The 26,261-nt window shown below is 50.0% G+C and overlaps 2 protein-coding genes and 2 non-coding genes across 4 annotated transcripts; 2 read left to right on the top strand and 2 right to left on the bottom strand.

Annotated features, from left to right (window-relative positions):
- Positions 1 to 10,630: 10,630 nt before the first annotated feature.
- Gamt (guanidinoacetate N-methyltransferase) lies at positions 10,631 to 13,667 on the top strand. The gene is made up of 6 exons (XM_004654882.2): positions 10,631 to 10,961; positions 11,641 to 11,786; positions 11,887 to 11,950; positions 12,667 to 12,734; positions 12,851 to 12,961; positions 13,434 to 13,667. The coding sequence occupies exons 1-6, from the start codon at positions 10,781 to 10,783 to the stop codon at positions 13,572 to 13,574; spliced, it is 711 nt and encodes a 236-aa protein (XP_004654939.1). The 5' UTR covers positions 10,631 to 10,780; the 3' UTR covers positions 13,575 to 13,667.
- An 889-nt stretch (positions 13,668 to 14,556) lies between these two features.
- Ndufs7 (NADH:ubiquinone oxidoreductase core subunit S7) lies at positions 14,557 to 21,438 on the bottom strand. The gene is made up of 8 exons (XM_045135186.1): positions 21,109 to 21,438; positions 19,714 to 19,750; positions 19,092 to 19,160; positions 18,503 to 18,620; positions 16,681 to 16,860; positions 16,548 to 16,594; positions 15,316 to 15,404; positions 14,557 to 14,709 (listed from the first exon to the last, which is right to left on the bottom strand). Exons 1-8 carry the CDS (start codon positions 21,122 to 21,124, stop codon positions 14,612 to 14,614), a joined length of 654 nt encoding a protein of 217 aa, XP_044991121.1. The 5' UTR covers positions 21,125 to 21,438; the 3' UTR covers positions 14,557 to 14,611.
- Trnan-guu lies at positions 21,354 to 21,427 on the bottom strand. The gene has a single exon. It is a non-coding gene; the product is annotated as a tRNA-Asn (tRNA).
- Positions 21,439 to 21,548: 110 nt separating the features above from the next.
- Trnaf-gaa lies at positions 21,549 to 21,621 on the top strand. Its single transcript has one exon. It is a non-coding gene; the product is annotated as a tRNA-Phe (tRNA).
- Positions 21,622 to 26,261: the final 4,640 nt, after the last annotated feature.

Raw genomic sequence — 26,261 nt, 5'->3', positions numbered from 1 at the left:
ACCTCCCCATTACAATCATTGTAATTACATATATACAATATCAACCTATTAAGTATCCTCCTCCCTTCCTTTCTCTTCCCTTTATGTCTCCTTTTCAACTTACTGGCCTCTGCTACTAAGTATTTTCATTCTCACGCAGAAGCCCAATCATCTGTAGCTAGGATCCCCATATGAGAGAGAACATGTGGCGCTTGGCTTTCTGGGCCTGGGTTACCTCACTTAGTATAATCCTTTCCAGGTCCATCCATTTTTCTGCAAATTTCATAACTTCATTTTTCTTTACCGCTGAGTAGAACTCCATTGTATAAATGTGCCACATCTTCATGATCCATTCATCAGTTGAGGGACATCTAGGGTGGTTCCATTTCCCGGCTATTATAAATTGAGCAGCAATAAACATGGTAGAGCACGTACTTCTAAGGAAATGAGATGAGTCCTTTGGATATATGCCTAGGAGCGCTATAGCTGGGTCATATGGTAGATCAATCTTTAGCTGTTTTAGGAACCTCCACACTGTTTTCCACAATGGCTGGACCAGATTGCATTCCCACCAGCAGTGCAGAAGGGTTTCTTTTTTTCCACATCCCCGCCAGCATTTATGATCATTTGTTTTCATGATGGTGGCCAATCTGACAGGAGTGAGATGGAATCTCAATGTAGTTTTTATCTGCATTTCCCTGATGACTAGTGACGTAGAACATTTTTTTAGATGCTTATATGCCATTCATGTTTCTTCCTTTGAGAATGCTCTATTTAGCTCCATAGCCCATTTTTTGATTGGCTTGTTTGATTCCTTATTATTTAACTTTTTGAGTTCTTTGTATATCCTAGATATTAATCCTCTATCAGATATATAGCTGGTGAAGATTTTTTCCCATTCTGTAGGTTGCCTCTTTGCTTTTTTCACTGTGTCCTTTGCAGTGCAAAATCTTTGTAATTTCATGAGGTCCCAGTGATTAATCTGTGGTTTTATTGCCTGAGCAATTGGGGTTGTATTCAGAAAGTCTTTGCCAAAACCAATATGTTGAAGGGTTTCCCCTACTTTTTCCTCTAGCAGTTTCAGAGTTGCAGGTCTGATGTTAAGGTCTTTAATCCATTTGGACTTAATTCTTGTGCATGGAGAGAGAGAAGAATCTATTTTCATCCTTCTGCAGATATATATCCAGTTTTCAAAACACCATTTGCTGAAGAGGCTGTCTCTTCTCCAGTGACTATTTTTGGCATTTTTATCGAATATTAGGTGGCTATAGCTACTTGGGCTTACATCTGGGTCCTCTATTCTGTTCCACTGATCTGCATGTCTGTTTTTGTGCCAGTACCATGCTGTTTTTGTTACTATGGCTCTGTAGTATAGGTTAAAATCAGGTATGGTGATACCACCAGCCTCATTTTTGTTGCTCAGTATTATTTTAGATATTCAAGGTTTTTTGTGATTCCAAATGAATTTTTGGATTGTTTTTTCTATTTCCATGAAGAAAGCCTTTGGAATTTTGATAGGGATATTTTTTTTTAATTTATTTGTTTATTTATTTATTTGAGAGCGAGAGACACAGAGAGAAAGACAGATAGAGGGAGAGAGAGAGAATGGGTGCGCCAGGGCTTCCAGCCTCTGCAAACGAACTCCAGACGCGTGCGCCCCCTTGTGCATCTGGCTAACGTGGGACCTGGGGAACCGAGCCTCGAACCGGGGTCCTTAGGCTTCACAGGCAAGCACTTAACCGCTAAGCCATCTCTCCAGCCCGGGATATTCTTTTTTAATTAGTTATTTTTTAACATTTAAAAAATATATTTTATTTTTGTTTATTTATTTGAGAGAGAGAGAGATACAGAAATAGGAAGGTAGACAGAGAGAATGGGCGCACCAGGGCTTCCAGCCACTGCAAACGAACTCCAGACGCATGTGCCCCCTTGTGCATCTGGCTAAAGTGGGTCTGGGGAATCGAGCCTCGAACTGTGGTCCTTAGGCTTCACAGGCAAGCGCTTAACTGCTAAACCATCTCTCCAGCCCTTAACTTATTTTTTATTAACACCTTCCATGATTGTAAACAATATCCCATGGTAATGCCCTCCCTCCCCCCACTTCCCCCTTTGAAACTCCATTCTCCATCATATCCCCTCCCCCTCTCAATCAGTCTCTCTTTTATTTTGATGTCATGATATTTTACATCCTATTATGATGGTCTTGTGTAAATATCCCATCCCTGGCACTGAAAATTTTCTAGCAACAATCTATGGCTCCCGAGTGTTCCATTGTCCAAAAAAGTAGGTTTCTATATCACTTATTTATATCCTCTTAGATTTTGATTAGCTCTCCCTCCGCCTTTCTTTTACTCAATCTCTTCCCCTGACCTCACTTTGCATAGCCCATTTTGTAATTGGCTTGTTTGATTTCTTATTATTTATTTTTTTGAGTTATTTGTACATCCTAGATATTTATCCTCTATTGGATGTATAGTTGGCAAAAACTTTTTTCCCATTCTGTAAGCTGCCTCTTTGCATTATTCACAGTGTCCTTGGCCGTACAAAATCTTTGTAATTTCATGAGGTTCCAGAGGTTAATCTGTGTTGTTTTTTTTTTAATCTGTGGTTTTATTGCCTGAGCAATTGGGGTTATATTCAGAAAGTCTTTGTCAAGACCAAAATGTTGAAGGATTTTCCTACTTTTTTCTTCAGCAGTTTCAGAGTTTCAGGTCTGATGTTAAGGTCTTTAATCCATTTGGACTTAATTCTTGTGCATGGAGAGAGAGAGAAGAATCTATTTTCATCCTTCTACAAATATATATCCAGTTTTCCCAACACCATTTGCTGAAGAGGCTATCTTTTCTCCAATGAGTATTTTTGGCATTTTTATCAATATCAGGTGGCTATAGCTACCCAGACTTAAAACTGGGTCCTCTATTCTGTTCCATTGATCTACATGTCTGCTTTTGTGCCAGTACCATGTTGTTTTTGTTACTATGGCTCTGTAGTATAGGTTAAACTCAAGTATGGTGATACCACCAGCTTTATTTTTGTTCCTCAGTGTTGTTTTAGATATTTGAGATTTTTTGTGATTCCAAATTAATTTTTGGATTGTTTTTTTCTATTTCCGTGAAGTGTGCCATTGGAATTTTGATGGGGATTGCATTAAATGTGTAGATTGCTTTTGATAAGATTGCCATTTTCACAATATTGATTCTTCCAATCCAGGAACAAGGAATGTTTTTCCATTTCCTAGTGTCTTCTGCAATTACTTGCTTGAGTGTTTTAACATTTTCATTGTAGAGATCCTTCACTTCCTTGGTTAGGTTTGTTCCAAGGTACTTTTTTTGATGCAGTTGTGAATGGGAGTGATTCTCTGATTTCATCCTCTGTATGGTTGTTGTTAGCATATAGGAAGGCTACTGATTTCTGTTTATTTATCTATTTATTTTTGTTTTTTAAAATTAATTAATTTATTTATTTTAGAGGTAGGGTGTCACTCTAGCTCAGGCTGACCTGGAATTCACTATGTGTTCTCAGGGTGGCCTCAAACTCACAGGTGATCCCCTACCTCTGCCTTCTGAGTGCTGGGATTAAAGGCGTGCGCCACCATGCCCAGCTTTGTGTATTTATTTTGTATCCTGCTATATGGCTATAGGTATTTATCAGCTCTAAGAGTTTGCTGGTAGAGTATTTAGGGTCCTTTATGTGTAGAATCATATCATCTGCAAACAATGATAACTTGATCTCTTCCTTTCCAATTTGTATGCCTTTTATGTGTGTCTTGTTACTGATTTTAGTGGAGAAGCTTCCAGTTTTTCCCCATTTAGTAATATGTTGGCTGTAGGCTTGTCATAAATAGCCTTTATTATATTGAGATATATTCCTTCTATTCCCAGTCTCTGTAGGACTTTTTTCATGAAAGGATGTTGGATTTTGTTACATGCTTTCTCTGCATCTAATGAGATGATCATGTGGTTTTTGTCCTTCAGTCCATTTATATAATGCATTACATTTATCGATTTGTGTATGTTGAATCACCACTGCATCTCTGGGATAAAGCCTACTTGGTTGGGGTGAATGATCTTTCTGATATGTTCTTGTATTCTGTTTGTCAATATTTTGTTGAGAATTTTTAAATATTTTTTGTTTATTTATTTACTTATTTGAGAGTGACGGAGAGAAAGGGGAGAGGGAGAAGTAGAATGGGCTCTGCAAACAAACTCTAGACATGTGCATCCCCTTGTGCATCTGCTAACATGGGTCCTGGGGAACCGAGCCTCGAACTGGGGTCCTTAGGCTTCACAGGCAAGTGCTTAACTGCTAAGCCATCTCGCCAGCCCTTGTTGAGAATTTTTGCATCTATGTTCATGAGGGAGATTAGTCTGTAATTTTCTTTTTTGTTTTTTTTTTTTTGTTCTATCGTTGCCTGGTTTTGTTATCAGGGTAATGCTGGCTTCATAGAAGGAGTTTGATAGGATTCCCTCTTTTTTATTTTATGGAAAAGTTTAAGAAGCAATGGTGTTTCTTCTCTGAAGTTCTGCTAAAATTCGCCAGTGAGTCCATCTGGGCCTGGACTTTAAAAGAAGTTTTAAAAATAAATATATTGGGCTGGAGATATGGCTTAACAGTTAAGGCGTTTGCCTACAAAGCCAAAGAATAAGAAATTGGAGCCAGGTGTGGTGGTGCAAGCCTTTAATCCTAACACTCAGAAGGCAGAGGTAGGAGTATTGCCATGAGTTCGAGGCCACCCTGAGAATACAGCGTGAATTCCAGGTCAGCCTGTGCTAGAGTGAGACCCTACTTCAAAAAACAAAAACAAAAACAAAAAAAGGAAAGAAATCGGGCTGGAAGGATTGCTCAGTGGTTAAGGTACATGCCTGCAAAGCCTACAAACCTAAGTTCAATTGCCCAGTACCCACATAAGCCAAATGCACAAGGTAGTTCATGCATCTGGAGTTTGTGTGCAGTGGCTGGAGACTGTGGTATGCCCATTTCCTCTTCTCTCCCCTGCCCCCCCCCCACCCCATGTGTATCTCTCTGCTTGCAAATAAATAAAATAGTTTTTGTTTGATTTTATTTTATTTTACTTTTTTGATTTTTCAAGATACAATCTCAGTGTAGCCCAGGCTGACCTGGAATTCACTACGTCATCTCAGGCTGGCCTCAAACTCACAGGGAGCCTCCCACCTCTGCCTCCCAAGGGCAGGGATTATAGGTGTGCACCAACACACCTGGCTTGTTGTTTTTTTGAGGTAGTGTCACATTCTAGCACAGGCTGACCTGGAATTCACTATGAAGTCTAAGGGTGTCCTTAAACTCATAGAGACCCTCCTACATCTGCCTTCCGAGTAATGGGACTAAAGGTATGTACCACCATGACCAGCTAAATGAAAAAAAAATTTTTTTTTTTTTTGTTTTCCGAGGTAGGGTCTAGCTTTAGCCCAGGCCGGCCTAGAATTCACTTGTAGTCTCAGGGTGGCCTCGAACTCACTGCAATCCTCCTACCTCTGCCTCCCAAATGCTGGCATTAAAGGTATGAGCCACCACACCCAGCTGAAATATTTTTGGGGGGTTTTCTTTTTCGGGTTTTTTTTTTTTTTTTGGTTTTTCGAGGTAGGGACTCACTCTGGCCTAGGCTGACCTGGAATTCATTATATAGCCTCAGGGTGGCTTTGAACTCACAGTGATCCTCCTACCTGTGCCTCCCGAGTGCCAGGATTACAAGTATGTGCCACCACGCCCAGCTTTGAAATATATATATATATATTTTTTGTTTGTTTGTTTGTTTGCTTGTTTTGTTTTTCGAGGTAGGGTCTCACTCTAGCCCAGGCTGACCTGGAATTCACTATGGAGTCTCAGGGTGGCCTCGAACTCACGGCAATCCGCCTACCTCTGCCTCCTGAGTGCTGGAATTAAAAGTGTGTGCCACCACGCCTGGCTTGAAATTTTTTTTTTTTTTTTTAAAGAAATTGGAGTCAGGCCAAATGAGCCAATGGGTACAATAGTGGCATTTCTATTATGGGGGAAAACAACTGCCTTCTAACTGGACTGGAGGCCTGCTCCACAGAAAGGAATACATGCCTGGTACTGAAAACCTAGTCAAAAGCCCATGATGGGGGAGGTCATGAACCCTAGGGGTATAACACCTGCTGGTATCTGGCTAAATGCACGTAGTATGCTCACCAAACTGCCCTGTAAGCACTTCTCTTAACATTCATACCCATATATTAATGCTAGTCTTAGTTTTGGTTAGAGAAGCTTCTCTTTTCAGATGGCAGTGACCTCTGGGATCACTCAAAAGACACCACATGGGCTGGAGAGATGGCTTAGCGGTTAAGCGCTTGCCTGTGAAGCCTAAGGACCCTGGTTCGAGGCTCGGTTCCCCAGGTCCCACGTTAGCCAGATGCACAAGGGGGCACACGCGTCTGGAGTTCGTTTGCAGAGGCTGGAAGCCCTGGCGCGCCCATTCTCTCTCTCTCCCTCTATCTGCCTTTCTCTCTGTGTCTGTTGCTCTCAAATAAATAAATAAATAAATAAATAAAAAGGCACCACAGTGCTGAGAAGTGACAGAAGAGTGTTCAGCACTGAAACATCTCTATCATAACTTCCAAGATTCCATTGCAGAAGAGATGGCAGAAAGAATGTAAGAGCCAAAGGAAAGGTAGGACTCCTTATAATGTACTCTCACAGACACAAAATGGCCTGGATATCCATGACCTTGCAGTGCCTGACACTACCTACACAAGACCATCATAATAGGAGGAAAAATATGATGACATCAAAAGAAGAGAAAGACTGATTAAGATCGAGAGGGGATATGATGGAGAGTGGAATTGTGAAGGAGAAAGTGTGGGGGAGAATCATCATCCTTTGTTGTCTATAATTATGAAAGTTGTCAATAATAAAAAAATTAATTAGAAAAATTGGGCTGGGCAGGGTGGAGCATGCCTTTAAACCCAGCACTTGAGAGGCAGAGGTAGGAGGATCGCTGTGAGTTTGAGGCCACCCTGAGACTACATAGTGAATTCCAGGTCAGCATGAGCTAGAGCAAGACCCTGCCTTGAAACAAACAAACAAACGATAAATAAATAAAAAGAAATTTGGAAACCTATTTTGGACAATGGAACACTCATAGATTGTCACTAGAAAAGTTTCAGTGCCAGGAATGGGATACCTTCCAGTGAGTTGTTGGCCAGGGAGGTCCCTGATGCCCCCAAAACATTACAGGCCATTGCTGAGGCCCTTGGTTTCCCATCACAAATAGATGGTAAGACCTTATTGCTGAAGACTCCACATACTTGGGCTGCAAGGCCAACTGAGAAATCCCGCTGGATCTGGGCTGATAACCTCCTCCATGTAGACCAGCTGACAGAAAGCTGGAAGAAGCCATTCTGCATGCAGTTTGATGGAAGAGAGAAAAATCACCAGTGAAGACACTCAAGAGTGGGCACTGCAAGCCTTATATTTTGCCAGCCAGGCCAAATGAGCCAATGGGTGCAATAGTGGCACATCTGTCATGGTGGAAACCAACTGCCCTCTAATTTGAGTGGAAGCCCACTCCATGTGAGGGAATACATCCCTGATACTGAAAACCTACAACATGGGTCATCATGAGGCCTAGGGCTGTAACATCTGCTGCTATCTGGCTAAATGTATGTACTATGCTCATCAAACTGCCCAGTAACCACTTTTTTTTGGGGGGGGGGTTTCGAGGTAAGATCTCACTCTGGTCCAGGCTGACCAGGAATTAACTGTCATCTCAGGGTGGCCTCGAACTCATGGCGATCCTCCTACCTCTGCCTCCCAAGTGCTGGGATTAACGGCGTGCGCCACCACGCCCAGCTATTTTTCTTAATATTCATGCCCATATGTTAATGATACTCTCACTTTTGGTAAAGAACCTTCTCTTTTCAGATGGCAGTGCCTTGTGATGGCTCAGAAGGCACCATGGTGCTGGAAAGAAGTGACAGAGGAGTGCTCAGCACTAAATATCTCTATCACACCTTCCAAGGCTCAGGGTCCATTGCAGAAGAGGTGGCAGAAAGAATGTTAGAGCCAAAGGAATGTGCAAACTCCAGATGCATGTGCCACCTTCTGCATTTGGCTTATGTGGGTCTTGGGGAATCAAGCCTGGGTCCTTTGGCTTTGCAAGTGCCTTAACTGCTAAACCATTCCTCCAGCCCCCGTTTTTTTTTTTTTTTTTTTTTTTTTTTTTGTTTTTTTTTTTTAAATTTTAGAGAAAGCAAGAGAGAGAGAAAGAGAGAGAGAAATTGGCATACCAAGGCCTCAGCCACTAAAATCAAATTCCAGATGCTTGCTCCACTTAGTGGGCATGTGTGACCTTGCTCTTGCCTTACCTTTGTACATCTGGCTTAGGTAGGATCTGGAGAGTTGAACATGGGTCTTTAGGCTTTGCAGGCAAGCGCCTTGACCACTAAGCCATCTCTCTAGATCCCTCCCCGCTTGAGCCACCACACCTGGCGCTTGTGCTATTTTTTTCTAAAAATTTTTCGAGGTAGGGTCTCACTCTAGCCCAGGTTGACCTGGAATTCACTATGGAGTCTCAGGGTGGCCTCGAACTCATGGCAATCCTCCTACCTCTACCTCCCGAGTGCTGGGATTAAAGGCGTGTACCACCATGCCCAGTTTGGTGCACGTCTTTAATCCAAGCACTCGGGAGGCAATGCTAGGAGAATCGCTGTGAGTTCAAGGCCAGCCTGGGAATACATAGTGAGTTCCAGGTCAACCTGGGCTAGAGTGAGACCCTACTTCGAAAAAATAAATAAATAAAGGCATGCACCACACCTTCAGAGTCTGTGCCACCTTTTGTTTATTTGAGAGAGGGAGAGAAAAAAGAAAGAAAGAAGAAAGAAAGAAAGGAAGAAAGAAAGAAAGAAAGAGGCAGAGAGAGAAAATGGGTGTGGCAGGGCCTCGAGCTATTGCAAACAAACTCCAAACACACGTGCTACCTTGTGCATCTGTCTGTCCCACATTTTTGCCCCAGCAAGAGGATGCTGCTTCAAGTGGGCCCCAACACACACACCGATTTTCTAGGGGTGATGTGGGGCATCACTTGTCCGCAATTGCTCTCATTAGGATCAGAACGTCCCAAGTGACTCACATGAGAACATCACAAGAGACGGGCAGCTCAGCATAGTTGCAAAAGTCTGTTAATCCATGCGTGATGGTGCATAACAGGAGTCCCAGCACTATGGAGGCTGAAGATTTCTGTGCCTGGGCTAGAGCTTAAGACTAGGGAGAAATGTAAAGTTCTTGCCCAAGTGGTGGTAAGAGGGTGCTCCACTACGCTCTGCTATGTCTCCTTTTGTTTTTTAAAATATTCTTTTTTTTAAAAATTTTAATTTATTTATTTGAGAGCAACAACAGAGAGAGAAAGAGGCAGACAGAGAGAGAATGGGCGAGCCAGGGCCTCCAGCCACTGCAAACGAACTCCAGACGCGTGCGCCCTCTTGTTCATCTGGCTAATGTGGTTCCTGGGGAATTGAGCCTCCAACCAGGGTCCTCAGGCTTCACAGACAAGTGCTTAATCACTAAGCAATCTCTCCAGCCCCTTTTTAAATATTTTATTCATTTATTTGATAGTGAGTATGGGCACACCAAGTCCTCTTACCACTGCAAACAAACTCCAGATGCACATGCCACTTAGTGTGTCTGGATTTAATTGTGTACTGGGGATTCGAACAAAGGTCTTTAAACACCAAACAATCTCCCCCAAAGAAAGAGAAAGAAGAATGAAAGAAAGGGGAAGAAAGAAAGAGAAGCCAAGCATGGTGGTGCACATCTTTAATCCCAGCACTTGGGAGGCAAAGGTAGGAGGATCTCTGTGAGTTCGAGGCCACCCTGAAACTTCATAGTGAATTCCAGGGCAGCCTGGGCTAGAGCGAAACTGTACCTCGAAAAACAAACAAACAAACAAAAAAAGATTGAGAGAGAGAGATGAAAGAAAGAGGAGAGAGAGAGGGGACAGGCTGGAGAGATGGCTCAGTGGTTGTCACTGTCTTGCCAAGACTAATGACTCCAGTTGGATTCCCCAGTACCCACATAAAGCTTGATGCACAATAGTACATGCGTCTGGAGCTCATTTACAGGGGCTGGAGACCCTGGCATGCCCATCCTCTCTCTCTCTTGTTTGCAAATAAATAAAATATTTAGAGTCCCCTATCCTCACTTTCCTGTTTTCTAGCGTCCTCAGTTTCCCCATCTGTAACCAATGTGACATATTTTTTAATGGTTTCAAATATTCAAGGTACTTTTCCAAGAGCATTCCTCAAAATCATCAGATTTCCACACCCAGAAAGGCGAGGATTGTGTGACGGCCACACAGGAGGAAACTGAGGCATGTAAGTGGCAAGGTAGGGATTTAAGGCCTCGGGAGCAAGGATGGCCTTTCTGGGCCACAAGGGGATGTTTATGTGCCTAACTTTGTGGTTCAGCTAGGAGCCAGCGCACTGCATGTGGGAAGTTGGGGGGAGGTTCCAAGCAGGACACGCCACGCCCCCATTGCCTGACCTCACCCCCATGAGTTCTGCGGGCTCAGGGCACAAGTCTCCAGCCACACTTCTATCAGGCTGTGGCCCTCCCCAGCAGTAGGCCACGCCCCATGGCCAAGACACGCCCCCAAAAGTTAAGCCCCGCCTAGGTCTCTGGCTCGGCCTCAGCCAGCAGGCCGCTCCCCCATCACTGGACGCTGTCCCGCCCCCGTCCTCAGGCTCCCACCCCACGTCTAGCAGAGGGCCAGGCTGTCCAGGCTGTGCCTTCCGTCCCGCCACGGAGCCCAGCACGGTCGGACGGCAGCATGAGCGCCCAGGCCGCCAGGCCGCTATTCGCACCGGGCGAGGACTGCAAGCCCGCATGGGGCGAGGCTCCCGCGGCCTACGACCCGTCGGACACGCATCTGAGCATCCTGGGCAAGCCGGTGATGGAGCGCTGGGAGACCCCCTACATGCACTCGCTGGCGGCCGCTGCCGCCTCCCGGGGTAAACTGAGGCAGGAACCCGCGCGCCTGGGAGGGGGGGGGCCCAGGGCTTAGAACTTCCTCTCTTAGGCCAGGTCGTCACAGGGCCCCACTCGGGGATCCGCTCCCAAGAGCTAAGAATAGCCCCTAAGAGCCTGAGAAGGCACACAGCTGTGCCTTGGGTGGCCCGGCCCTGTCCCCGGGTGCACCAGCCCCCATCTCTTGCTGCTAGGAGCCGGGCAGCTGGCTTCTTGGGCCTCGGCGTTCCCACTTAGGATTTGGGCCCGCGGTGGCAGGTGTAGAGGGGCTACAGGGTCCAGGGCTCCGTACCAGCCAGTCAGCCCTTGTCCCTGCAAACCCTAGGGTGCAAAAGGAAGGAGACAGAAATGCTACCCAGGGGAGATAAAGACCACTGACTGGTAAACAGTACAGGCCGAGCTCAAGGTCCAAGGCGCTGACCTCCCCCAATCTGGGCTGAAAGCAGAAGCTGCGCTGTGCCAGCCGCTTCCCACGCCGGCCACTCTGGATGGCCTCTGGCCAGGACCCACGCTCTGCTCTCAGGGCTGCTGTGTTATATCCACCCACAGGTGTCCTTGGGACCCGTGTGACTGTCAGCCTGGGCCCTGTCCCAGCACGCACATCAAACTCCCAAGCGCTCCTGGGTGGGTGGGGTGGTGATGCCAGCTTGCTCTGTCTCCCAGGGGGCCGCGTCCTGGAGGTGGGCTTTGGCATGGCCATCGCAGCCTCTCGGGTGCAGCAGGCGCCTATTGCTGAACACTGGATCATTGAATGCAACGAGGGCGTCTTCCAGCGGCTGCAGGACTGGGCCCCGCAGCAGCCACACAAGGTGCTTTGCAACTTGGGGTTGAGGCCTGCCACAGGGCGTGTGGCGGGGAAATCCTAGGAACTTAAGTGACCCTGTTTCTTTTGTCCCTCTCCTTCCCAAGGTTGTTCCCTTGAAAGGCCTGTGGGAGGAAGTGGCGCCCACACTGCCTGACAGTCACTTTGACGGTGAGGGAGCTCTGGGAGCTAGAGGGATGAATCCTTGGGGGGGGGGGGGGTTTCACATTGGACTCTGGCTCCTGTGCACTACCTTAGCCTGCCTTCGCACCACCACCCTCTCCCTCCTTGTGAATATCAGGATCTATATATTATTCTTTAAACTTTTTTTATTTTTGAGGGTGGGGGGAGAGAGAGAGAAAGAATGGGCACGCTAGGGCCTCCAACCACTACAAACTCCACACATATGTGCCACTTTGTGCATCCGGCTTATGTGGGTCCTGGAGAATTGAATTTGGGTCCTTTGGCTTTGCAGGTAAGTGCCTTAACTGCTAAGCCATCTCTCCAGCCCATATTATTGTTTAAAAATATTTATTTTTTATTAGAGAGAGAAAGGGAGAGAGAATGGGCACACCAGGGCCTCTAGCTACTGCAAATGAACTCCAGATGCATGCACCACCATGTGGTTCTAGCTTATGTGGGTTCTGAGGAATCGAACTTGGGGGTCCTTAGCCTTGAAGGCAAGTGCCTTAACCACTAAGCCATCTCTCCAGCCCCAGGATCTACATATTACTCTTATGTGCTATGGGGACAGAGCCTGGGTGGTGAGGACACACAAGGCCACATAAGGGCAGGGCATGGCAGGTTTGCCAATAATGGCTCTAGGGTGGGAGGGCCAGGTGAGGCTGTGGCCACTCTGACCACGAGGCATGTGTCCCTTCATGCAGGGATCCTGTATGACACATACCCACTGTCAGAAGAGACCTGGCATACACACCAGTTCAACTTCATCAAGGTGGGATGCTGTAAACAGTGGCTGTGTCCATGCTGGGTCCTGCTCATCTCCCCCATTGTCCCTCTAACTTGCTGGAGTGTGTTCCTGCATCCCTGACTTCAGACTCCTCTTCCCAGAAACATGCCTTCCGCCTGCTGAAACCTGGCGGCGTCCTCACCTACTGCAACCTCACGTCCTGGGGGGAACTCATGAAGTCCAAGTACTCAGACATCACCACCATGTTTGAGGTGAGACCACCTTCGAGCCCCAAAGCCTGGCAGTGACCTGGGGGTGGTTGCAGTTGGCCACTGGCCTAGGGAGAGCCCCTCCTTCCACAGGCCTGAGCTCTTGGGTGGGTTGGAAGATGCCATGGTTTACCATCCAAAAATCAGGAAAGACCCTCACTGTCCTCCTCCACCTGCCCATGGCCCCAGCTTCCTGAGGATGTGGCTGGACCCACTTACTACCCTCCTCCACCTGCTCCTGAGTAGCTGTAAAGAACCCTTCAAGCGTCTCTGGACAGTAGGGTGTTTTTCTTCCCCAAAGTTACAAATCAGCACCTACACACTTGTTTTCTGCCCTGGTTCTCCTGCTCAAGATAAGAACAGCCCACCTCGGGGCCCTTTCAGTGGGTCTGAGTGTCCTGGGATGCTAGGTGGGGGTTGCCCAGATTTACACTCACACCCACCCATGTCCCACGGTGCCTGGCCTCTTCTGCAGGAAACTCAAGTGCCAGCCCTGCAGGAGGCAGGCTTCCTCAGGGAGAACATCCGCACGGAGGTGATGGAGCTGGTACCTCCTGCTGACTGTCGCTACTATGCCTTTCCCCAGATGATCACACCCCTGGTCACCAAGCAGTGAGCCTGTACCCTCCTCAGTGCCTTCCTAACCCTCACTGTCCCCTCTGCCCCCACCCTGGATGTGGGGGTGAAATAAACTCTAAGAAACACCTGGCCTGGCGGGTGGGCAGTGAGTGCAGGGGGCAGCATCCAGCCATCCTCCCTGGGGCCCTACCCTCCCCCTGCCGGGCCTCAGAGCTTACTTTTGGGCCCAGTCCTCTGCCCTCTGCATACCCACGACCAGACCAGAACCCCACTCTCAGCCAGTCACACTCATCTATGTGCAGCAGGCCCCACCGAGCATCACCAGGGCAGGGGACAGCACCCAGGGAGCCCTCAGCTCTGCACACCCCACATGTGTGCAGTGGTCCGTACTGCAACTGGCAGCCTGTCCTGTCCTGTAGTTAAGTGGTACCTCAGGCTGCTGTCTTTGTCCCTAGTCAGTCCCAGGACTCCCGGCCCTTCATGCCCGAGTGCTTGCCTAGGATCCCCTCCCACCAGCTCCCCCAGCCCTCAGTCAGGTTCTGCACTCTGGGCCTGGAGCTGCCACCCAGCTCAGTCTTGTCCTATAAACTGCCCTCAGCCTGGGCCAGGCACCTGCTCCCCTGGGTCCTGGATGCACCCTGTCCCAGTCCTGACCAGTGGTTAACTGTGGGTCCCAAAGCCATCCCAACTGTGCAGTGAGCTCAAGTGAGGACCAATACTTGTGGCTTATGCAAATGGACGGCTATGTCTGTTCAATGAACACGTTTGATGAGTAGACTCTAGGCTGATGTTATGTGCAGCAGGGAACCATGGTCATGTCCCACACTACCATGAGTGTAGAGTCCCCAAGGCACAGCTGGCCAGGGATGCGGCCTCTGTGTCCTGAAGAGCAGTAGTCCCACCGTCCCCCTTGTCAGCAGTCAGCCTGAACCACTGGGGGAAGACTCAGTTACAGGCCCTCTCCAGAGGGTGAGCTGGTGCCAGCCTCATCTGCTGCCTAGCGCACTATGCACACAGGCTTTGGTTCAGGCATTTATTCAGTGTCGAGGGAGAGGAGGGGAAGGTATCGTCGGGCTACCTGCGGTACCAGATCTGCAGGCGCCTCTCCCGCTTGATCTTCCGCTGCAGCTGCAGGATGCCGTAGAGCAGTGCCTCGGCCGTGGGCGGACAGCCTGTGGGAACCAGCCTCAGTGGCCCACCCGCTCACCCATCCCTCAGAAGGGAATGCCAAAGGTCCCACACCTTCCTCCCCAAGTGGTCTGCAGCCCTCTGCACACAGGACACCCTGTGTGGCCTCAGTGACTGGCCTGGCTCTCAGGAGCCCCACCACTGGGGATACACGGGCACAGAGACTAGAGAGGCCAGACCACAGAGATGGGCAGGTGGCTTGGGCCAAGGAAGAGGAAGGCAGATGGGAAACCCTAGGCTATGGGGACCACATGACTGTTCTTCGAGCTCCCCAGCAAAGGGCCCAGCTGGGGGCATCAGGAAGTAGCCATGCTGGGTGAAGCACTGCAATCCTAGAGGGTCACAGCCCTTCCAGGATGGGTGGCGGGAAGCCATTCCCACTTAACATCGGTCAGACTGCACTGCTGGGGGCCAGGGCTGGCAGGGCGCCTGGAACAACCTTGGAGGCCAGACAACTATTGTCCAGCACACCCTAATCCAACATCAGCCCTTCTGGGGACCCTGGGGGGGGCTCACAGCCATAGAGGGAGTCAGCAGGAAGGGAGAGGATACCAGCTCAGAGTGCGTGTTCAGGGTGGTTGGGGACTCACCTGGCACATAGATGTCTACAGGCACGATGCGGTCACAGCCCCTCACCACAGAGTAGGAGTAGTGGTAGTACCCACCACCATTGGCACAGCTGGAGAAAGGGTGTGCCAAGGCACTCAGATGCCATGGCCACAGGTACCTAGTCCATTCCCCCACACCTCACCCTGACTCCCTCCTATCCCCAGCATAAGCACAAGTGAGCTGTTTTTCGAGGCAGGGTCTCACTGTAGCCCAGGCTGACCTGGAATTCACTCTGTATTCTCAGGGTGGCCTCAAACTCATAGAAATCCTCCTGCCTCTGCCTCCTGAGTGCTGGGGTTAAAAGCGTGCTCTACCATGCCCGGCTCCACCCCCATTTTCTGACGGGCTCTTGGTCTGGAGCCCAGCGCGGACTGTAACTTGCGATCCTACTGCCTCATTCCCCCATGTGCTGGGTTCACAGGTGTGCCAACCACACCTAGCGCCACAGAAAGCCCTCTGTACGGCAAAGCCTGCCCAAGAAGACACAGCGGGGACAGGACAGGGCGAGGGGAGGAGCGGGAGTCCTTGTCCAGGAGGACACAGTGGGGAAAGGATAGGGTGTGGGGAAGAGTGGGTGTTCCTTTCCAGGAGGACACAATGGGGACAGGACAGGGCACAGGGAGAAGTAGGTGTCTGCAGAACAACTGGGTTCTCATGGGACACATCTACAATTGAGTGAGGCTGGGGAGCCCACCCTGAGGAGGGAAGATGGTTCAGTGTAGCTGTAAGAACAGAAGTGACCCAAGTGTCTGGCAAGTAGGAGCTAGCTAAGGAAACTAGAATGTTCTGTAGTTGCTCAGAATCACAGGAATGAGACGGTGACACTCCACAGAGTGGAGGGTCCACTGAGGACATAGTGCTCAATGAGAGAACCAGACACAAAAGGCCAAACAGTACAGGACTCCAAGACAGGAAATGACCAGAACAGGCCAGTCCAGAGATGGGAGGTGGAACTATGAGTGCCAGGGGCTCGGGAGAAGATGGGTGACAGCTGTGGAAAGAGTTACATCTCTCAGACTGCAAGTAGAGCCACCAAGCTGCACATTTTCAAAGGGTGAACTTGACACACTCAGTTCACTGACTCAGCAGCCTGGGGTGATTGAAGGAGAGAAGTATGAAGGACATCCAGTGAGGACCATGTAGAGGAGGAGAGGGGAAGCAGAGGGGGTGGTGTGGGAGAGGGGTGGCACAATGATGGCAGCCATGCACTCACCTCCCCATGGACACCACGTAGCGGGGCTCCGGCATCTGGTCGTAGACCTGTAAGATGTGGGCCTGAGGTTTGAGGGCGGACAGTCCTCTGGGGCCGATGAGTAGGCAGCAGTGCCAGTGGGCATAAGGCCTACCTTGCGGAGCGCTGGGGCCATCTTGTTGGTGAGTGTGCCAGCCACAATCATCACATCTGCTTGGCGTGGGCTGGCACGGAAGACTACACCAAAGCGGTCCATGTCGTAACGAGGCGCCGCCATGTGCATCATCTCCACCGCACAGCAGGCCAGGCCGAAGGTCATGGGCCACAGGGAGCTCTGAGGGACAGCACCCATCAGACAGCACCAAGGCCATGGAGACTCACCCAGTCTCCCTCCCTCTGTGCAGGTGTGCACCTGCCAGTGATATCTGCAGGTCACATTCTGCAATCCCCAGCCCCACACGCATCTACTTGGGAGGACACAGGTCAGACCTGGGGTCCCTGATGGGCCTGCTTTGCTCTGAACCCCAGAAGTGGCCCCTGTGCCTAGCAGATGTGGGAGCCTGGGAGTGTCAGGGTCTGGGCTACAGTGGTCATGGGCCACCTCTCAGCCACAGGTGGAGAGGCACCTGCAGCTAGACAGACCATGGCTATGTTCCTACAAGGGGACATGGTCTTGGAAGCTCTGAGCTCTGGCATGGTGCTCAACAGAGCCCCAGGCAGGGTGCAGAAGAAAGGCAGATCAGGGTGTACCCCTCAATGGACAGTTGTTCGACATGAGATGTCCTGGGCACAGACACCAGATGTGTGTGCACAGGAGTGGCATGTGGAATGGACTGCAAAGGCTCATGGAGAGAGGCTGTGGGGCTTCCCAGGACTACAGGCTTCTCTAAGCACATTTCCATATGGTAAAAAAAAAAAAATAACTAAGCTAGGTAAGGTGGCTTACTCCTGTTATCCCAGCACTCAGAAGACTGAGGCAGGAGGCGGGGCTATAAAGTGAGTTCCAGGTTAGCCTATAGACCCTGCCTTGAAAAAACCCAACCAAACAAACAAACAAACAAAAACTCCAAACACAGCCGGGTGTGGTGACGCACGCCTTTAATCCCAGCACTGGGAGGCAGAGGTAGGAGGACTGCTGTGAGTTCAAGGCCACCCTGAGACTCCATAGTGAATTCCAGGTCAGCCTGGGCTAGAGTAAGACCCTACCTCTAAAAATCGAAAAACCAAGAAAAAAAAAAATCTAAATATAAGCAGGGTGTGGCGGCACACACCTTTAATTCCAACACTAGGGAAGCAGAGGTAGGAGAAATCACCATGAGTTTGAGGCCACCCCGAGACACCATAGTGAATTCCAGGTCGGCCTGAGCTAGAGTGAGACTCTACCTCAAACAAAATAAATAAATAAATAATCCCAAACACAAAACACCATGACTGGTAGTGCAGGTCTGTCATCCCACTCAAGAGATTGAGGCAAGAGGATCACAAGTTCCTGGCCAGCCTGAGTAACTTAGTGAGAAGCTGCCTCAAAACATACAGGGCTGAGCCGGACATGGTGGCACACATCTTTAATCCCAGCACTCAGGAGGCAGAGGTAGGAGGATCACCATGAGTTCGAGGCCACCTTGAGACTACATAATTCCAGGTCAGCCTGGGCCACCCTACCTCAAAAAAAAAAAAAAAAAAAAAAGAACATACAGGGCAGGAGATGTGGCTGTGGTGAATGCTTGCTCACCATGTGTGTGGCCCTGGGCTCCAGCTTCAGTGGCCAAAGTAAAGTATTTTTGCTTTAGAAAAGAGATGAACAGAGGCCAGAAGTAACTGGTAAGAGAGACAAGGGAGAGCAGCTAGGCCCTGGACTCATAGGAAGGGGTCCCCACGACAGTCCAGCCTGCTTGTGAACTTGGGCATGGCTGTATGCATAAGCCTGTATGTGTTCCCATAGGGTACAGCCGGGGGAGGCAGGTATGGACACTCACCCGGCGCGCCCAGTTTATGAGGTCATCCAGTTTGGTTACCACATACTCAGCACGGCTCGTGGGAAGGTTGCTGGCTTTAGGGACCACAGCTCCAGACTTGGACGGGGCAGGCTGGGGGCTGAGCAAAGGACACATGGGCAGGGTGAGCCAGGCCTGGGGGCAAGGCCAGAGAGGCTTCCCAGAGGGACAGAGATGTCACTGGTAGGCCCCAGGACAGTACCAGGTCAGCCCAAGGCCCACAAGGTAGGTGACCGCCCTGCAAAGTGAGATCAGAAGACAGGACCACAGGCAGGGGCAGGGTGGTGGCTAGGATGTGAAGCCCAGGAGGACACCAGCACAGGGTCACAAAGGTGAAGAGAGGGCCTGGAGGAATGGCTTAGAGGTTAAGGCATTTGCCTACAAAGCCAAAGGACCCAGGTTTGATTCCACAGGACCCACTTTAGCCAGATGCACAAGGGGGCGCACACATCTGGAGTTCATATGCAGTGGCTGGTGGCCCTGGCATGCCCATTCTCTCCCCCCTTCCCGTTTCTCTGTCTAATAAATAAATAAAAATAAAAAGTGGAGAGAGGACAAAAGGATGGCCTACCTGCTTGGGCCCACAGCAGCCATGCTTTGATGGATACCTCGCACCTGTACCATGGCGCCCACACCAGAGCTGTAGGAGAGGGACAAAAGTCAGTGCTGCCCATGGCCCCACTGTCTCTATGCCATGGAGTTGGCTTTCTGCCTCATTCTCTCACCAGGGTCACTAACCAAAGGCCTCACAGCTAAGTGACCACTGCCCACCCTATGGCAGCTTATACAAGTTCCCTGAGGGGCACACCCAAGTGACCAACAGCATGTACTGTGTCCAAGCAAGGATGGCTCTGGTACTATCTGCACTGAAACTCAGACCAGGCCCTCTGTGCCTAACCATAGAGATGGCGGGCAGATCCTGGGGGCAGCAGGCCTCACAGCCCTGCCCAGGTAGCAAGGTGGCTGGAATATGCAGCTCTCATAGCATTTTGCTGGGATGAACAGGGCATGACCCAAGGGTGTCAAGCTGGGCACACATGGTCCAAGCCCTGACTCTTCTGGCCTTTGACACCCTAGGCTGTCCCCAAGAACAGAGGAGAGGGCCCCAACTTGCTGGGTGACATCACCAAGCAGCCCTAACTTGGGCACTGCTAAAGGCTCTTTCTTGTAACATGAGGTGGCCAGGAACTCACCGTAGGCCCAGGACCCGGATGTAGAGCAGGCCGGGAGCTGCAGAGAGAAGAAGGGCTCTGAACCAGGGCAACACTGAGCCTAGTAGATCGGTCCACAGGCAGTCAGGGGCCAGGCCTCAGCCCAGCAGTCACAGCAAGCCTCACTCATAGTCAGTTCAGTCTCAAACTCTGCTATCAACCCAACTCCATGCCAAGGCCACCTTTACACTCACCTCTCTCTCTTCCCTCCATGTCCCCATCACTTCTGCCCCAGGTCCTTTGCTCTTGCTGTTCTGCATGGAACTGTCCACCCCATTATGTGGACTGCTGTCCTTCAAGCATAACCACCAAGGCCACCTTCCCCAGAGCAGCTGTGACCACTTGCAAGAGACCCATCTTGAGATGGGGCATGTTGACCTTTCCTCATAAGAAGAGCAGGTGGGCAGGGTCGCCAGACCCTCACCTGAGACTTCCAGCTGCTCCCAGCCGTCCCTCCTGGACAGCCAAATTTCTGTGATCTCAGGAGGGGCCAGAGTATAGTGTGTGGACAGCTAGTTGGAGAGAGGACTCCACCTATGTAGAGATAGGAGATCATCATCTATGCTGGGGTCTTTCCTGTGGTGCAGCTGCTTTGGGGTGGTCCACACTCCGATGAACCCTGGCCCATGCTTTCTTTAAGTCACCCACCCTCCCGTGAACCCCCCCGCCTGTGTTCTGTGTTGGCCAGCCCATTAAACTTGGCTCAGCAAGTTGGACTTGGGTGGAATCGCTATTTTTGTCTGATGTCCGTGCCTGTCTGGGGAGAACAGATGTTTGTTCGTGTGTCTTCCCCCCACCCCCAGGGGAAGTTCGCATAACACCCGTGTGTGCGCCAGGCAAGCCCTCTCAAGGGATGTGGCTCTCAGGACAGTGGGTTACACGGGCTCTTATCTATGTCGCATGCAGGGAGTCCGGGCCTAAACTGCACGAAACTCGATCTCAAAATGCCCAGGGCGTGGTGACATACGCCTTAAATCAAGAGGCAGAGATAGGAGGATCTCTGTGAGTTCGAGGCCAGCCTGAGACAACATAGTGACGTCCAGGACAGCCTAGGCTATAGCGAGACCCTACCTCGAAAAATCAGTAAAATAAAATAAAAACTAAAAAACCTCGTCAAGATAGCCTTCTTGAACCTGGGGATACCTCCAAGCCTCAGTTTCTCCAGCTATGACCTGTTGCAATAACCCGAGGCCGTTCATCGCAGGTTGCAGCCCAAGGGCACGTCGTCCCCAGACCCCACGAACACAGGCCCACGCCTCCAAACGACCTTCCGACGACCACGACAGGGTCTCCACACGCTCCGCAGCTCAGGTCCTGCAGCCCCAGGACCCAGCGACTCCATCCCGCAGCCCCTGACGTCCCCGCGGCCGCGCTCACCCGTCAGCGCCGCCATCTTGGCCTCGGCCTTCAGACAACCTCTGCGGTCCGTCGTCTTCGGCGCTCCGGGTTTGCGGGTCCGTCACGGCAAGCGGCTCGGCGCGCTGACTGAACCCAGGAGCCACACGTTCCGCGCATGGTTGCTTTTACGCTTCTCCAACGTTGGGAAAAGCACGTCCCTGCTAGAGTGGCAAAAGCAACATCGCCAGGTCGACCCGGGAGAACGTAATCAAAAGGTCAACGTGCGTCCCTGGGTGGGCTCGAACCACCAACCTTTCGGTTAACAGCCGAACGCGCTAACCGATTGCGCCACAGAGACAACACTACAGCGGCGCTCCTTGGTGCCGATCTAGAAGAAGTGCGCACGTGCAGAGCGCTGCGCCTGCGTGTAGCGGCAAGGCTGGGAGCACTGGTTGAGCTCGGGCGGCCACCTCCCCCCAGCCGAAATAGCTCAGTTGGGAGAGCGTTAGACTGAAGATCTAAAGGTCCCTGGTTCGATCCCGGGTTTCGGCAGACTTGTTTTTGCATTCCTTCTCTGCCAAGGGCCAATATTTTTAAGGACTTCGCTTTTGTCACTAGCCATTAGGCGCCCCCCCCCCTTTTTTTTTTTTTTTTTCTCTTTAAGGTACGGGGTTTATCTAGCTCAGGCTGACCTGGAATTCACTATTTAGTCTCAGGGTGGCCTCGAATTCATGGAGATCCTCCCACCTCTGCCTGAGTGCTGGGGTTGCCTGGCTTTTTAAAAAATAATGTTTATTTATTCATTTTTTTGATTTCTCGAGTTAGGGTCTCATTTTAGCAAGCTGACCTGGAATTCACTGTTTGGTCTCAGGGTGGCCTGGAACTCATAGAGATTTCTACCTCTATCTCTGCCTCCAGAGTGCTGGGATTAAAGGGGTACAACACCACGCCCTGCTATTTATTATTTTTTTCAATGGGCGCTCCAGGGCCTTTAGCCACTGCAAACGTACTCCAGACACATGTGCACTATGTGTAACTTAAATGGGTACTGGGGAATTGAACCTGGGTTCTTAGCATTCACAGGCAAGTGACTTAACCACTATCCCATCTCTCCAGCCGGCACGTGGGATTTCTTTCAAATTTTAAACTAAATTTAGTTTTGTTTTTTGTTTGAGTCAGGCAACCCTAGAACCCAGACCAGCCTCAGATTCTATTTCAACCTCTGAATGCTGGGATTATAAATAGGCTACAAATTAAAGTTTTAAACTTAAAACTACTTTTTTTTTTTTTTTTTTTTTTTTGGTTTTTCGAGGTAAGGTCTCACTCTGGCTCAGGCTGACCTGGAATTCACTCTGTAGTCTCAGGGTGACCTCGAACTCTCGGCGATCCTCCTACTTCTGCCTCCCGAGTGCTGGGATTAAAGGCGTGCACCACCACGCCCGGCAAAACTACATTTTTTAAAAAATTTATTTAGGAGCGATAGAGAGAAAGAGACAAATAGGTAGAGAGAGAATGGGTGCGCTAGGGCCTCCAGCCACTACAAACGAACTCCAGATGCGTGCACCCCCTTGTGCATCTAGTTTAAGTGGGTCCTGGGGAAATCAAGCCTCGAACCCAGATCCTTAGGCTTCACAGGTAAGTGCTTAACCACCAAGCCATCTCTCCAGCCCTAAAACTACAATTTTAAAAATCATTTCTAAAAAAGCTGGACATGGCAGATCACATTTTTAATATCCCAGCACTCAACAGGTTGTTGTAGGAGTGTCTGTGAGTTTGAAGCCAACCTGGGCTACAATGAATTTTTTTTTTTTTTTTCGAGGTAGGGTCTTGCTGTAGCCCAGGCGACCTGAAATTCACTATGTAGCCTCAGGGTGGCCTTGAACTCACAGCTATCCTTCTACCTCCGCCTCCCGAGTGCTGGGATTAAAGGTGTGTGCCACCACGCCCGGCCATTTTTTAAAAAATTTTTTAGTGATTAGTGAATCCCAGCACTTGTGAGGCAGAAGTAGGAGGATCACCACAAGTTCGAGGCCAGCAGTGAATTCCAGGTCAGCTTGGGCTAGAATGAGATCCTGTCTAGAACAAAGAACAAAGGAGGAAAAAAAAAAAAAAAGCTGACAGCAGTGTTCTGTGAGGAGCAAAGCACAGCCTGGCCCTGTTATTAGGAGACCCCAGGTCCTTGGGGATGAGAGGCACAGGATACCAGAGATCACAGACTGTCAGAGACAGGGATTGGACCTGGGCTGGGAGCTTTCAGAACTGACTGTGATATGCTAAAAACATATTTAAACATTTTTTTCAAGGTAAGATTTCAGTCCAGCACAGGCTGACCTGGAATTCACTCTGTAGTTTCACGGTGCCCTTGAACTCATGGCAATCCTCCTATCTCAGCCTCCCAAGTGCTGGTATTAAAGGCGTGTGCCACCACTTTCAGGATTCATTACAGGTGTTTTGTTTTGTTTTAGGACTTCACTTCAAGCTGACCTGGAACTTATCTGTAGTCCCTGACACTGGACTGGAACCCATGGTGATCCACACAAAATGTGCTTCATATTGTTTTTTGAGGTTAGAGTCTCCCTTTAGCCCAGGCTGACCTAGAATTCAATATGTAGTCTCAGGGTGGCCTTGAACTCCAGGTGATCTTTCTACTTCTGCCTCCTTAGTGCTGAGATTAAAGGTGTGCGCTACCACGCCTGGCATTCTTTTAAATATTTTATATATTTATTTGAGGGACAGAGACAGACAATGGGTGTGTACTAGGCCTCTAGCCACGCAAACAAACCCCAGACACACGTGCCACCTTATTGTTCATCTGGCTTATGTTGGGTACTGGGGAATCAAACCTGGGTCTTTAGGCTTTGCAGGCAAGCACCTTAACCACTGAGCCATCTTTCCAGTCCTTGTTATTTTGTATTTGTGTGTGTGAGAGAGAGGGAAAATTGGTGCCCCAGGGCCTCTAGCCCCTGCAGCTGAACTCCAGACTCATGCATGTGGCTTACATGGGATCTGGAAAGTTGAGACTTCACAGGCGCTAGCACCTTAACTGCCAAGCCCTCTCTCCAGCCCTATCACTTTGTATTTTATGATACCCAACGTGGCATTCGTGACTTTAAAAGTGGAGGAGCCAGGAGTGGTGGCTCACACCTGTGATCCCAGCATCCAGGAGGCTGAGGCAGGTGGGCTCCTGTGAGTTTGAGGCCATCTCGGCCTACATGGAGAACCCTGCCTCCAAGTGAGTTAGGATGTGGCTCAGTGGCAGGGTGAATGGTCAGCAGGGCTGATGGACAGAAGGATAGACTGGGTGGAGCATTAGGTAGATAGGGCTCAGGAAGCTACAGGCCTGAGGAAAATTTGAGAGGGAGCTCCTGAGTGTGATTCCTACATGGAGAGGGTAGGGGGCAGCAAACTCCAGGATGGCTGTAGGCCTGACAAGGTGGAGGAAGAACTGGAGGAGGAGCAGGTAGGGGTATTCAAGCTAAAGATGGGCTCCAAAGGCGGATGAGATTTTCTGAGCACATGGTATGGTGTTTGGGTGGAAGGCAGTCACTTATACTGAAACTTCAGCAGGGAGGGTAGTGTTTTGTGGTTTTTTTTGTTTGTTTGCTTTTTTTTTTAAATATTTATTAACATTTTCCATGATTATAAAATATATCCCATGGTAATTCCCTCCCTCCCCACCCCCACGTTTGTTTGCTTTTTTCACCCTATTGTGGGGCTGGAGCCAGTAAAACAGCCTTTGGGATCACAGACATTTGACATTTGGCTGTCATATCGGTTCAACGCTGTCCTGGTACGCTCCTGACATGCACCTTGCACAGCTCACGGAGACCGTGGTGGGCGGCACCAGCGTGGAAGAGCAGACACCCGGACAGAGGTCATGTCTGGACTCCTGATCCCTCCAGACCAGTCCGCTCATACCAGGGAGGCTTCAACCTGACCTTGACCTGCTCCGGGACTTTTCTTCCTGGGCAGGTAGCCACCCTGCCACCCAGTGGGGCATACTCCCCTCTCCCAGTGAAGGTTTTAAGTGCCCTAGCACCTCATGACAAGGTTGAAGCAGACCTTCAGAATACATGGGGGACATGAGGGTTGAGGATGGGGGCCAGGGGCCACCTACAGCCCTGCTAGCCCATGTGATCAGCCCTCCAAATCCATTCAGAGGAGTCAGGTGGTTTTAAGCCCTCCTGGCAGGACAGCGGCTGGGTCTCCACTTCTAGGAAGTGGCCTGACTCAGGTAGACTGTGTATAGGGGCTCAGGAAACGGGCTCAAAAAGGTGTGACTAGCAGAGGATGCACCCACAGAACACAGGACTGATTTGTGATGAGCCATCCCCATAGAGCAGGGACTGGGCTCTCCACACCCTCACATCACATGTCCAGCATGGGGTCACTTCTGTCCAAAGTCCAGCGAGGTTTCATGTGGTCCCTCCTGCTCAGATGGACTCCATGGCCCCAGGGTCAGACCAGCCACACTGCCTGGCCTGACCTCAAGCCTTGACTTCCTTCTCCCGAATCTGAGGAAAATCGAATCACACAGTAACCCCAGAAATCCAGTGTGGGGGAGTCAGACCACTTGGAGTGATGAACCAGAAGACAGCAGAGCCAGAACTTAGGTAACACACCCACTCGTGGTCAGATCTTTGGATAAGCACACGTGCTGTGGCTGTGGCTGTGACCGTGGCCCTGGCTGGAGTCCACGCAGGCCAGGCCGGTGTAGACACCCCTCTGGCTGTTACCTCATACAGCCTCAGTGCAGCTTGGCATGATAAACTCTCTGCTGTGACTATGTGTTGCAAGGTGTGGTCTCTAAGGACACATTGCCCAGTGTGAGGTGACCCTAGCCAGCACAGCCACTCTTAGCCTCACAGCCATGCACTGGGGCTGTCTCAGAGAGCCCCATGCAAGTAGGAAGCAGTCTTTGTCACGAATGATGGGTGGGGTGGTGGCCATGCTGGGATCTTGCCACCGCTGCCCATATACATGACTGACATCTGGGAAGCTCTGTCTGTGGTGACAACACAATAGGGGACAAGGCGGACATCATGGCACCTTGTGTGAGGCTGAGCTACCCAGTTCCCTGTGCAAATGATGGTACAGGGTCCTGCCTCCCACGGAGGTGGTTAATCTCCCCACCACAGAGGAGTGGCAGAGATTTCACAAATCACAGGAACAAAGACAAAGCAACGTGAGAG

Source organism: Jaculus jaculus, chromosome 15 (genome assembly GCF_020740685.1).
Source record: "Jaculus jaculus isolate mJacJac1 chromosome 15, mJacJac1.mat.Y.cur, whole genome shotgun sequence".
NCBI classification, from domain to species: Eukaryota; Metazoa; Chordata; class Mammalia; order Rodentia; family Dipodidae; genus Jaculus; species Jaculus jaculus.
The sequence above is the reverse complement of the archived record's forward strand: the minus strand, read 5'-3'. Positions and strand labels throughout refer to the sequence as shown.

Bases quoted from the DNA above. Each gene is read 5' to 3' on its own strand.
- Gamt (XM_004654882.2), top strand. From the start codon at position 10,781: ATGAGCGCCCAGGCCGCCAGGCCGCTATTCGCACCGGGCGAGGACTGC. The intron at 11,787-11,886 runs GTGCTTTGCAAC...CTCCTTCCCAAG, and splicing joins CCCCGCAGCAGCCACACAAG to GTTGTTCCCTTGAAAGGCCT. The intron at 12,735-12,850 runs GTGGGATGCTGT...TCCTCTTCCCAG, and splicing joins ACCAGTTCAACTTCATCAAG to AAACATGCCTTCCGCCTGCT.
- Ndufs7 (XM_045135186.1), bottom strand. The intron at 19,161-19,713 runs GTGAGTTCCTGG...CCTCTCCTACAG, and splicing joins ATCCGGGTCCTGGGCCTACG to CTCTGGTGTGGGCGCCATGG. The intron at 18,621-19,091 runs GTAGGCCATCCT...TCCTTTGCTCAG, and splicing joins GCTGCTGTGGGCCCAAGCAG to CCCCCAGCCTGCCCCGTCCA.